Source organism: Etheostoma spectabile, chromosome 15 (genome assembly GCF_008692095.1).
Source record: "Etheostoma spectabile isolate EspeVRDwgs_2016 chromosome 15, UIUC_Espe_1.0, whole genome shotgun sequence".
Taxonomy (NCBI): Eukaryota; Metazoa; Chordata; class Actinopteri; order Perciformes; family Percidae; genus Etheostoma; species Etheostoma spectabile.
Genome location: NC_045747.1, coordinates 5,270,245 through 5,283,626, shown reverse-complemented (window position 1 = coordinate 5,283,626; position 13,382 = coordinate 5,270,245). Strand labels below are relative to the sequence as shown.

At 42.5% G+C, this 13,382-nt stretch overlaps 1 protein-coding gene across 1 annotated transcript in view; it reads right to left on the bottom strand.

Annotated features, from left to right (window-relative positions):
• The window catches only part of nherf1b (NHERF family PDZ scaffold protein 1b), a 26,997-nt gene extending 14,771 nt beyond the window's left edge, over positions 1-12,226 (bottom strand). Inside the window, exon 1 of the mRNA XM_032538718.1 lies at positions 11,300-12,226. Within this exon, the coding sequence (XP_032394609.1) occupies positions 11,300-11,869 (570 nt within the window). The 5' untranslated portion in view covers positions 11,870-12,226. The remainder of the gene's footprint in view (positions 1-11,299) is intronic.
• Between the last annotated feature and the right edge of the window lie 1,156 nt (positions 12,227-13,382).

Here is a 13,382-nt window from a genome sequence, read left to right as displayed (position 1 = left end):
CACTGTGTCAGCGGCAGCTGCTGCCCACGGTACTTTACTACACACGGAGAGCCTCACTTCCCATTACAATAAACCCTGTCTTATTATCCCTCTCTTACAAGGGAAGGGTCGGCTGGTAATAATCATGTAAAAGGAGAATGGTGAAAGTTTAATTTCTTATCAAGCAGCAAACAAGTTTTAGCGTCAACATCGCAACGTCCTGCGACGTGACTATCGCACTTCAAGATGTCGATGCCGAAACACAATATTGTTCAGCCCTAATATGAGTCACACTAACTGTGGCATGAAATCTTATTTGGCGCGCTCAAATACCACCAACTTCATTTGCAATTATCAATATTTCTGACTGTTTACAGGGAAAACAGCTAACACGTATCAGATTTTCCTCACGGTCATGCTAGCCAGCATTCCTTAGAGTGGCTTGTTGATGCCTGGCTTCTTTTATTAGATGCCAAATACAGTTATTTTATTCCCTGCTCTCATTTCATCCTCTACATGCTATTTAATGAAAGCCTCCTTTCCCATCATGGCGTATGTGTATGTGTGTGTATGCATCAGTGTTTTTTTTCACATGTTTGGGTGTTTTCAGTCTTTTAATTTCTCTCTCATGTTGGGAAGTTGAGCCAGCGCAGAGGGAAGCATATTGAAGGAAGATGTGTCAACAGTTCCTGTTCAACACTTCCCTTCTCAAAAGGAAAACTTGTGTCACTGAGAAAGCGTGATAGATCTCAAAACGCTGCTTTCCTGGGCCGAGAGGAACTCATCGTCTTTTCCAAAATGTGGACAAACCCTGAAAAAAGTTTCTCTTCAACTTAAACTGACCATCAGCTGAGTTTTACAACTGAGTTGATAATATGTTGCGTACAAAGTTATGTAACACTGGACAGTCCAAATAAAAGTGAAACCTATTCCTCTTGTGTAGAAAGTAGAACTGGATCGTATTTGTTCTCACAGAGACACTTCTCTCTCTATTGTACCCATTGTATTCACTCTGTCTACTTCTGTTAAGCCTCTTATTTCTTTAAGATAAAGTTTCAGACACCTAGTGTAGTTTCTATCCCCCTTGCACAGACTTCAGGTATTTAGCAAACACAAGTAAGCAATTGCTTTGAATACCAATTACTCCAAAACAAAACCAGGGCCAGTGTTATTCTGAAAACGCAGTCCCGAGTCTCACTGAAGCTGTCTCACAAATCTCACTGCATGCTACAGCACACAGTTTATCATTGTGTTTTTGAGAGTTGAAAGTTCCCCACCCAGAAGTTAACGTAACCCTGTTTTAGACTTGGTTCTGGTTTTCCTCAGGAAGCCTTGATTATCAATAGATAAGATACAGAGGCAAAGTTCAACTTACATGCCTCTTTGACGCAGCTGCAACTCCTCTGTGCAGCATGTATGGGGGGCTCTTCTTGTTTTTTGTCAAATCCAGTACAATATGATTTTAGGAAAATCTTTGCTCCCTGGAATGCGGGTGAATATTTAAAATGAAAGACAAATGCGTCAAGTAACAAGGGTTAAGATTACTAGCTATTGCTAATTTTTCTAATTCATGCTCGCACGATCTTGCACCACCTCATGTTGGTGCTATCGTTAAAGTCAGAGGATCAACCAAATTCAGCAGGATTTATCCACTGTGAAGCATGAATATTTGTACAAAACTTCATAGCAATCCATCCAATAATTGTTGAGATTTTTCAATCTGGACCAAAGTGGTGGCTTGACCAAGAGACATGCACTGCCATCCACAGAGCCATGCCGCTAGCGTCTTAAAAAAAGTATCTGTCAGCATTTAGATGCGTATTTCTGTAAAAAAAACAAAGCACAGGTGCCAATTCTGCCTTCGAGGAGCCTACAGGTGAGTATCTCACAAGCCAGATTGGTTGATTGATTTGCATCTTCTAAAACCTCTTAGTGAGAAATAAAAGACAGCCAACTGCCGCCATAATATCCATCCATCATGTTTATCACCCTCTGACTCAGCCACCGGATATTTGCATCTGTCAGGCTTTTCTGCTGATTCTGTTCAACAGAGGAGCGCTGTGGCTGCGAGCGACTCAGTCTCTGGCATGGAGGGAGCAGTCTGTGAGTGTGTGAGGCTGCAGCTCTACCACTCAACTTGCCAGTTACTTCATATTCTTCATATGTTCCCCATGCTTTGCCAGCAGACTAATGTGTAACTACAGTAGAACACATGCAGGCCATCTATTAATGTAGGCCTCCTGCACAGCTCTGGGTCCCGACTCAACTATTCCTTATGTTTCACATATCCAGGAAAAGAAAAAGAAAAAAAAAGAACACATGCCAACATTTCCTGTAATTATGTAAACACCTCACTGATACATCTTAACCGGCTTAAGTCCGATAAACTCACAAATGCTGCAAATCATCAACTGAAAACCTGTCACACTCAGCTGCTCTGTGCATGCAGACATGTCTTCCAAAGCGGCCTCTCCTAATGTATCACTCTTCCTCCTTCTGCTTACTTCATCACTCGCGTTGCTCTAATAACAGAGGGCAGCTCCCCCCGTGACTTCTTTGGCCTGTTTGATCAGCGTAAAGAGTAACCACTAAAGTGACATAGTGCCAGGCACTGTGGTTACTCAGTGACATGGCAAATCATTGGCCGGCCCGGTCCTTGTGATTGTCATGTGTAGTTTTTGACAGAGATTAACAGACTCAATAAATGCTTAATGTAACCTTGTTCCTTTTTAACTACCACGGCACAAGTGTTGTGCTCTTGAGTGTATGGAGCGCACCACTCTCTCAGGCAGGACGGGGGTGTTGGATTTCAAGCTGGACCATTGAGCCAGCTGCGAGGCAGGCAGAGGGGGGAACAAAGCACCCTACTGTCCCCCCTACCATTTGAGGATGGGACAAACTGGTTCTACAAAAGACACCAAAGAAAGGTTCTGCTGAGGGTTCCCATTACAATAGCCTCTTTAGGGGGAAGGCCTGAAAATAGAAAAGTAATGTCACCACAGCGGGGGTACAGGATCTGGTAAGACCAAGTGGAGTGGTCCTATTTAGCAGAGAGGCCTTGCCATCGCTTTAAAGATCTTTCAAGAATAGAGCTGGTAGGGTCTGCTATTCCTCAAGGGTCTCTATCTTTAGTTTGTCCACCCTGAAGTCAGTTTTATCCAATCACAATCAACAAGTGTTATCTCCTTGGGCCAGTCTTCCTGTCCCCGACCCTCCACCCTTGCAGACACGAAATCAGCATCAGCTCAACAACCTCTAACACAAGTTTCTCTCCCACCTTTCACACACACCCAACACACACACACACACACACACACACACACACACACACACACACACACACAGGGCACTGCAGTTTGAAAAAGAGGGAAAGGCAAGACAGAAAATATAGATGTTGCGATATTTGGGACAAGTTAGAGCCTCGTTACATTCAAGCAGAAGTGAAAACAGGATGTAGTCACACTCTGCATTGCATTTTTCCCTGTGGCATACGAGCAAACGTTAAAAATCAAGTGGTTTACTACATAACCAGTGCTGTGTAAGCTTTTCACTTAGGGACAAGCAATATGTCTAATCATAGATGCAACGTTTTCTACATTTCCCTAAACGTTTCTTCACAATCCCACCTGTCACTTTTTGTATCCAGCTGTTGAGTACATAGGTGGAGAGAAATAATGAAGGCAAATGTAAATGTAAATGTATTTGTAAATGGACTTATATAGCGCTTTTCTAGCCTTAACAACTCAGAGCACTTTCACATAGAACAGGGACCATTCGCAATTCACACACATTCATACACTGTGGCCGAGGCTGCCATACAAGGTGCAACCTGCTCATCAGATAAACACTCACACACGTTTACACTCCGATGGCGCGGCATCGGGGGCCACTCGGTTATGCAAGGACAAAAGATTGAGGGTTAGCATGCAAGAAAAAGTCACGCCCTTTAATCACAACGTGCCCTGTTGTTGTGCTGCATTATTAAGGCTACTGTTATTGGTAACATGTCTAGCTAATCTAATTTCTTGTGTGACGAATTCTCCTTGGGTGACTGGAAAATGCCTTTTGTTATTTTTTTACAATGCATAAAAAATGTAAAACAAGGAATTGCAAAAGGCTTGTCTTTCTTAACTGGACAGGAAATATCTCAACATAATGGCCGGCCAAGTTTGTTGTCTGTATTATCCGATTGAAATAAGAACAAGACCAAGTCTCTACAGTATTGTCAGCGGCTCTGTAAGGGTGAACTTAGGCACAACGGTGCTTTGAGCTAAATGCTAATGTCAGTATGCTAACATGCTGATGCTAAGCAGGTGTATTTACATGTTTGTTTAGCAAGTTCACCACTTTTAGTCTTAGCATGCTAACATCAACTAATTGGCACTAAACTCAAATAACAGCTATGGCTCATAGAAATGTCTTTAGTTTTGGAAGTATTAAAATTTGCAAAAAACTCCAAAAACTATTTGGGATATATTTTTCTACATTTTCTTAGTTTGCACCATTCAGGTATATAAATATGCACGCCAAAAATGTACATTCATTTTCTCTGTCTTGGTTGTATGACATTTGTGTCTTGTGCGATGCGAAGGGAAGTGGACGGCAGGGGGTGAGTCTATTTCAGGGCGAGCAGCCAGTCATTTCCCCCTCCTCCACCCCCCCGGCAGGGCGCGGCCCTCCGGCTCATTGTCCGGCCGGGGTGGTGAACCTTCAGCAGAATGGAGTGGGAACTGGAATGTGGCATTGTGGAGTCTCAGTCCAGTATCACACACACACACACACACACACACACACACACACACACACACACACACACACACACACACACACACACACACACACACACACACACACACACACACACACACACACACACACACACAGGGTTCAGGTTCCACCCCTGACCTAGGCCACAGTGGTCTCGGCTGCAGGGACAGGACGGTAGGTGCTCTTGTCTGGAGGGACGTCACTAAAACGTTTCACTAAGAGTGCTGTGATTTGCAAAAAGACAACATGTCATTGGTTACTTGTTCCGACCCTAATCAAAAGAGCAATATAATGTCCACTTGTGATGTAGAACTCCTTTTTTTGCTTAAAACGTTGTCTGGCACAACCGTAACAGACATTATGAAGACAGAAGACAGACATTATGAAACAGTATGACACTAATACTGGGTGGCCCTGGTGGCCTATAAAAGGTTTAAAATGCTGACCATAAAATCTTGATGTCTCTGGTTGAATTCTAGTTGCCGACCATTGTTGCATGTCCTCCCCACTCTATTCTCTCTCCCTTTATTTCCTGTCATCGCTCCACTGACGATGGCCATGAAATACAAAAAAGCCAATACTCTATGCATTTTGGTATCATAAGTATGCTTTCATGGTTTTCTATGTTTTCCTCACCTCTTTGTTAAACAGGTGTTGTAATGACTTGTGCGTGACTGTCTTGCAAAAACACTGGTGATACTGTCTTGTTATCTTGGGCGACATTTTGTGATAGTATTGTGTCATGAGTTGCTTTGAGATTCCCACCCATAATACACATACATGTCGGGAGTGGTTACTGAAAAACAAACTCGACAGATAGAGGCCAACTAAATACAGAGAGTCTGACCGCTGCATGTGGTTTGGATGAATCTGGAACAGAAAAGATGAGAAATTTTGGTTTGGGTTATTTCTACGTAAATTAAATGCTGTTGTTTCCTGATCTTAATGGCTGTGGGACACAGTTTTTGAATGTATTTATCTTAAAAAAATAAACATTATCAATGAAGTGTTTTGGTGATTTTTGATTAAGTTAGTACCACTCATTAGGGGATGAGTTTTTTAGGATAAAATAACATGGTTCTATCTTTGACTGAATAAAATAATAAAATTAAAATAAAAACCTTGATGCATACAGGTATGATTATCTAATGTTGCCATTGGGATTATAATGCAGTCCTGGGGATTGATTTGCAATATTTTTTTCCTTTTCTATCATCTCTACTTTCATACTTTCTCATACACAAATTGGTGCAGGGAAACATGTTACTCATAAAATACACAAATCTTAGAGTTGAAACACAATGAAGCCCCTTACACCCTTCATTTCCCTTGAAACGCACAGCTCGACGATCAACAAAGAGCAGGGAAAGGAAGGGTGACACCCAAACACACACACACACACACACACACACACACACACACACACACACAAACGTGAAAATACAAACACAAATGCAACACATGCCCAAACATACTGTACGAACAGAACATCAAGTGACCCCTTAGATTGAATTATGAAGTATATCTGAACAGACAAACACAATGACACGTACTCTTTTACCCAAACAGAGCCTGAACAATACCTGGCTTTGTCACAGTGGCTTTAATGACAAGCAAACCAACAAACACAGCTGGAGACGCTGTTTACTTTCATGATTCAGTGTTTGTTGCTAGAACGACTATTCAACCTGTGTTTATTTTAGTCATCATATGTCCTGTTCATCGCAGGCATTTAGTTGCTACTTTTGCTCCGACACACAGCGATGCCTCTAACCTTTGAGCTGTTGTTTTACTGTCCTGCTACGAGCTGCTGAAAGTGCAGGCCAGGGGAGTGAGAAGAGGATGGGGGGGTGGAATCTTCCACCACCAACAATGACAGGAAACCAGCACAAGCGTCCTGGGGTCTGTGCAGAGGCCAAGAGTCCCATAGACAGCGGCAGGCGGCCAGAAACACACCCCCGGACCATCCTGGCTCAAATAGCTACTATAGGTGTGGCTTTTTCGGCCTCTAATCGATCATCGAAAGCTGACATTTATTCTATCCAGAGAAAATGATATCCACAGGCTATTCCTGAAGGCATTACATCACATAAATGTGGACGGTAAACTCTGAAAACTCAAGTAAGTCTGTCCCACTGAAGAAAATATGACAGTACACAGATAGGAATGTCACGTGGATGTTACCCTTCCTTCCCATAAATTATAATTCCTGCTAATGGTCAGTGAAGATCTGCCACTGTGGGATATAATATAGGAATGTCCTCCTAACCTTGGTTAATATTGGGTTTGCTAAAGGTGACACACACACACACACACACACACACACACACACACAGCCGATGAAAGCCAGTTAGAAGGACCACTGTTGATAGACTGCACCATACAAATATAAACGGAATCTTCCCACAAAGCAGCTTCAGGGTGATTTGTTTAGAGAAAACACCCAATCCCCTGCAGTTAAAGGACGCTTCTATGTAAAGCCAGTGTAAAAAGCTAAGTATGTGTGATGAAAGAAGTGGGAGGATTCAAGCTCTTTAATGAGCAGGTTTTATATGAATGTGCAGATTACAGGCTCAGATTAGAGGAGGGAAGTGACAACCGACACAAAGTCGCCTTCTTGTTTCATTTCAGGCCTCTACAAAGTGTGAGTGTCCTCTTTCTACCTACAGTAGAAACATACACAGTGATATTACACACGTTCACACACTTAGAAACACTTAGTACCAGATCTCATCTTGCTGCAGTCAATTTCATCTCACACAAGTGCTCTTCCTCTCCTGTAATTACTGTGTAAGGACAGTCTTATGTAAGCAGCCAGCAGTCATTCAGGAAAACTCCCCAAAAAAAAAACTTCTCACCCTTACCCTCTCTAACTCTCTCGAATCTATGTGCATCACTGAAGAAAAAAGCAAATCCAGTACCACAAAAAACACCTTTTTAACGGCCAAAAATGTTTCTGTACGGAACAATCACCCCCATTTTTATAGAATTTACGGATTCGCGTTTAAAAAAAACTGGTTAACAAAACTAGTAGGCTCATGTGTTTTTCATCAGTGTCACGTAACAAATGTGAATTTTAAACATAAGGGGTTTTCAACCTCTCGAATATGTTGATTTAAATATATCTGTATATGTTAATTTCCCACTTTTCTCTGTGTTATATCACTAATTGCATGTCTTAATTTTAAAGGAAAGGTTCACAATTTTTCAAATCTGTTACAACAAAAGTTCAGGTGCCCATGTGTACAGTAAAACAGGTTTCTCTTGCTGTAATCCTTCCTCTTGTTCATATTGGCCATTAAAAGGTCCCCTTCTAACATGCTTCCACTGTAAGTGACGGAGGGAAAAAAAATCCAAAGTCTTCATTCACAAAAATACTTGAAATCATTTTTAAGTTTTGGTTCTGGATGAGCTAATGGATCCAGATTTGTAATATGAGCTGAAAGAGAGCATCTGCTGCTACTTCACTGCCATCAACAATTGCTGAGTAAAACTTTTACTGCCTGGTAAACAAAACTACGACCTTTGGAACCGATGGTACAGTATTTTCTTTTTTTTGCGTGTGTGTTTTGTTCCATGATGACAACAGCGAGTTATATATATTTTCTTCCTGGGACACACTCCATGTTCTAACCATCGTTACTGATGGTTCACTTTTTCACACCTCTCCTGTGCTGTCTCACTTTCGCCTACTTCCATCTTCACACATACATTCGGTACACTCCACACGCGCTGCACACACACACACACACACACACACACACGCACGCAACATCAGCATAACCATGGCAACCGTGAGCGAGGCTTCTCAGTTTCCGGGGCAGGCGTTGCTCTTCGAATCCTCTTTTGTGTCGTTTCAAAGACTGAGGCCAGACAGCCAGAATGTGGACGTCTGTGTGTGTGTGTGTGTGTGTGCGTGTGTGTCATTGGCCAGGCCACAGGGCTCGGGCACAGGAATGCCGGACAGGATGTTGGGAGAAAATTCTAGAAAGAGTGGAGTCACTGGAAAAAAAAACACACCTTGAGGTGCATCTGACTGTAACATAGAGACAGCAGACTCTAAAACTGCATCCCTCGAGTCCAATTTAGACACTCACATACTGTGCTGTTTTCTCTGTCCCTAAGTAACTTCTGCAGCTTGTGAAATGTTGGGCTTTGTACGTCTTTAACATAAAAAAGAGATGCCTCTTGATGGATTTTTGCTCCATAAATCAAACACTTGGAGTTTGTTGAAATGGAAATTAAAGTGGTGGAATTGAGATTATTAGGAGTACTGTTGTTTGTTGTGATGCCAGTTCCCTGGGGGTTGCGTGCCAGTGTAAATTGTATTGCCACAGGCCATCTGTGGAGAGTATCATGAGTAAACACGGGAACAATTGCTGTATATTCCTGGGACAAACAATATAACCCATCAGTGCCCAAGAGCTGTACACAAGTGTGGGTCTTAAATCCCAGAAACATAACTCCAGGAGGTCCTGCAGGAAGAAAAAAAACAAAAAAAAAAACGATGTAAGGAAGTGTTTGGCCCTTATATAATGCCAAAGCTTCAGTAATGGCAATGTGGCATTTTAGACATTTTGTTTTTAGATTTCTTTTTTTGAAAGGGACAATGCCCGTTAATCAAAATGAGCACAGAGTCCAATATGTAAAGATGCCAGATTCAGCCATGCAGGCTAATTTTCATCTGCAGTCCCTAGCAGGTTGATGACTTAAACCAATTCAGCTTGAACAGCTGGGTTTGTATAAGGTGAGGGAGTTTACAAATAGCCTATAGCATCATGTGATCCTTGACAGTTTTAGTTGTTAAACCCACTGAGGGCGTTCTTATGAAAAATGGTAAAGTCTCTGAGAAAATAAAAACTATTCATGTGGATATGGTAAACAAGCACACAGATTTGTCCACAGAAACAAAGAAAATAGCCGATAGCAATGCTTCAAAACTAAATCTACAACTATTTTGATGATTGATTAATCATTTTAGTTATGTTTACAAATCCCAAAAAATCCCTAGTTCAAGCTTCTAAAATGTGAATATTTGCTGGTTTTCTTTGTCTTCTATGATATTGTACTGAATATTTTTGGACAGCTTAGCTTAGGACAAAGACTGGAAACAGAGAGAAACAGCTAGCTTGGCTCTATTTACTGCAAAGTGCTAATGATCCTCTCGTATAACTCTCAGACAGAAAGCAGATATGTCAATGCATTCCATCAATATCGGGAAAAGAACCATATTCAAGCTATGTATGTCACAAATTACAAACGCCAAAATACAATATCTAGATTCGTCCCACAATAGAGATCACTTCAATAGACCTCCCAACTTGACTCATCATCATCACTTAACCATTAGGTGTCACCCCTTTCTTGACCTCCCATCAGCTTCAGAGATCATCCAAAACATACACTGAACAGCAGCAACATCCTGGCTATGGTTCAACCCGCATTACATCCTGCAAAAAAGCTTAAATCTGGCCTTGTTGCACAACAATTTCATTGTTATTCGATGTTGTCTCAATCAAACAGTGGTTGTACTATCTGCCATCACATAGAGACAGAGTTGAGCTGCATATTTTTGGTCTTTTTCTACGTCTTTGTTTCTGATAGCTGCTGGCTCTCTGCACACTGTGGCCCTTCTTCCCAACTCACTTCCACCTACACCAATGTACCGAACAGGAGAGCTGGACACAAACAGACACAGCCTCGGGGGTAAACATCCAGGATGTAGCGAAGGGCACAGATGTTCCAGACTAGAAGGACCCTCTTCTCTTCGAGTGCTTTTTAATGAACCCTGGTCCTGAGTTCACAGCCACACACACACACACACACATGTGCAGACAGACAGATGGCGTGACAGGAGAAAAAAAAGGGCACATCAACAAGTGGCCACTGCGGAGTGAGAATAAACTCATAATGGTTTACAGACAAAGATCAAAGGTTGAACATTTTCATTCTTGGGACTCTTTTTTTTTTTTAGATGAAAAAAAAAAGACATTTCCTTTTGTTTGTTGTGGCCGGTTCAGCAATGTCAGATATTTGTTATCGTGGCTTTCTAGAGGAAGGGCACACAACACCATTTTTTTGAAAGTGGGTTTGTGTCCTTCATTGATGTTGACTTTGTGCTTAACCTTGTGGCATCACTGTAATAACAGAAGACAGCTTTCAAGTGATTGCTCTTTGAGAGGGCTGCAGAACGCTCCCAATCATCTTAGAGGAGAAAGTAGAGCAACAGTTTGAGGTTTACAGACTTGACAGAGGGCGGTTCATGGTTGAGTTTTTCTTGACCCCAAGGCTGAACCAGGTTGTTGTTTGTCCTCTCACCCACAGGAAATGTCCAGCCAGCTGACCCTGCCTACGGCCTGTTAGCATGTGGGTGCAGTTGCCCATGTTATCCATGTTATAGACACAGAGCACCTATTCTCTCTAGGAAAACACTCCCTCAGTGATGCATTCAGTGGCTCCAATGCCATTCGCATTTTGTGTAGGCTAGTGTACAGCTGGAGGAAAAGTAGACCCGAAAATAAGAGCTGCAGAAACTTATTCAACATTAACTCACCTTCTCAGAGTTGATGCTCAGCTTTTTCTCTACGTGCACGTGCATTTCTCCGTTACTCTCCGGGACAGGCGTGGACTCCCTGGGTGTCTCCTCCCGCTCCTCCTCCTCCTCATCCCCCTTGACGTGCCGCTCATCCCCGTTTACCGTCCCGTCCATCTGCCTGTCCTCCTCCTCCACCACCACCACCTCCTCCTCCTCATCATCATCATCATCTTCGTCGAAGGGTAACGGGATGCCGTCAGTGACATACTCCTTCAGACACTTCATGTTGTGTTTCTTCAGCAGCTGCTCCGTGTCCGGGTCCACCACTACGAGCTCCAGCTGGCCCACGGTGGCTCGTATCCGGGACACGACCTGCTGGTGGCTCTCGTTCTCCACGTCCTCCCCGTTAACGAACACCAGCCGGTCTCCGGCTCGGAGCCTCGAGGTTTCAGCCGGGCTGTCGGGCTCCACTAACCGGATAAACTGTCCCGTCTTGCCTTTCTCCCCGTGGAGGTGGAAGCCGTAGCCGTTCTCCCCCTTCTCCAGCGTGCACAACCGGGGGCGCAGATACTGGCTTTTGCTCGGCATGGTAGGCTGTAGGCTTCACTCGCCTTCACACTGCTTCTCAACTGTGTCTCAACCTGTTGCTTGAAGTGGAAATGACTACAAGACCTGCTCCAGGATGCTGCTGGGGAGGGGTGTGTGTGAATGAGTCGTACCCCTTAAAAAAACACTCAACCCCCGCCCTCTTGGGGAGATTATTCCGTGGGAAACGGTGCTGGTGTTCCACTTTTACACACGAGTCCAAGTCTAACTTGATCCTCACACTTGTGTAAATCCTCTCTGTGGCTCCTGCTATCAGACAGTGGAGGTCCTGACCCGAGGACTGAATTGAGGCTGATTAGGCTCACACAGCAGCTCCCTCTCAGTGTGCGACAAAAGTAGAAAAGCCACTCAGGAAGAGGGAGGTGCGTTCACGGAACAGCCCAGCTGCTGCCTCATGCAAAGTAGGGAGAACTGGAAGAGGTTAAACACAAACCGAGGCTCAGGCTGTCAAGGAAAAAACATAAAGATGATGATAGGATCTAGGATCTTGGACTAGATAGTGTTTGGATAAAAGAAAAACGAGTGTTGTTTGCCCCCAGATGCACAAACCTGCAAACCCTGCTGTGATATAATTACCATTCTTTAATTTTCAGTTTGCTTTCTTTAAGTTTTCCTAAAATTGCATTCCAGGCCGGGCCCCCCCCTCACATGTTGCCTTCTTTCCCCTCTGTGAGCAACACTTGTGCACATGCATTTTGTCCCATTGTAGCCTACATATTTTTTTTTCCTACTGCTCTAAATAATTCCTAATTTTTGGCATCTTTTCACTTTGCCCCAAAACTAACATTTTAACTTTCATGCTGACATTCTATGTATTGCAAGAATTAAAGGGGTAGGAGTACATAAGTTTTACTTCTTCCTACTCCTTTTCGCACATGTAATAGAGTTAAAGAAGGATACTTTGTTATGTTTCTCTCCAATTTTTTTGTTTTATTATTTCTTTTTATTATTATTTTATTTGTATACACTTTCTCTTGCATGTTCGAAATAAAGATATCAATCAATCAATCAATCAATCAATAATTTATTGTGTATTCATTTAGCATTGTGTGCTTTAGGATAATCAATTATCTAATACATAATTAATTTATTCTCTATCAGTCCTGATATTATACAAACACTAAATAGAAATTAAATAATATGTAAGCTGTTACGACATAGTTATGGCCTTCTTATATTCCAGTCTTCAGATAGGTTGTAATGTAAATGTAATTGTGATCACTGTTATGCACAAATTAGGCATTTTGAGAACCCTATCAACAGTTTAATTTAACAATAATGATCAGCATAATTTTAAAACTCCACAGTGTTTTGAAGCCAGTCAAGCCAGAACCTCTCAGAGATAAAAGTGAAAGCTTGTATAAATATGAGCCCGGCGGTAAGCTGCAGAAATAAAGTCTCAGGGAGGATTAGACTTTTCAGCTGAGAATGCTTCCAGACCTGATAAGAAGACAGTTTCAGGATCTCTCAACACTCTCCAACCTTGGAATTTAAA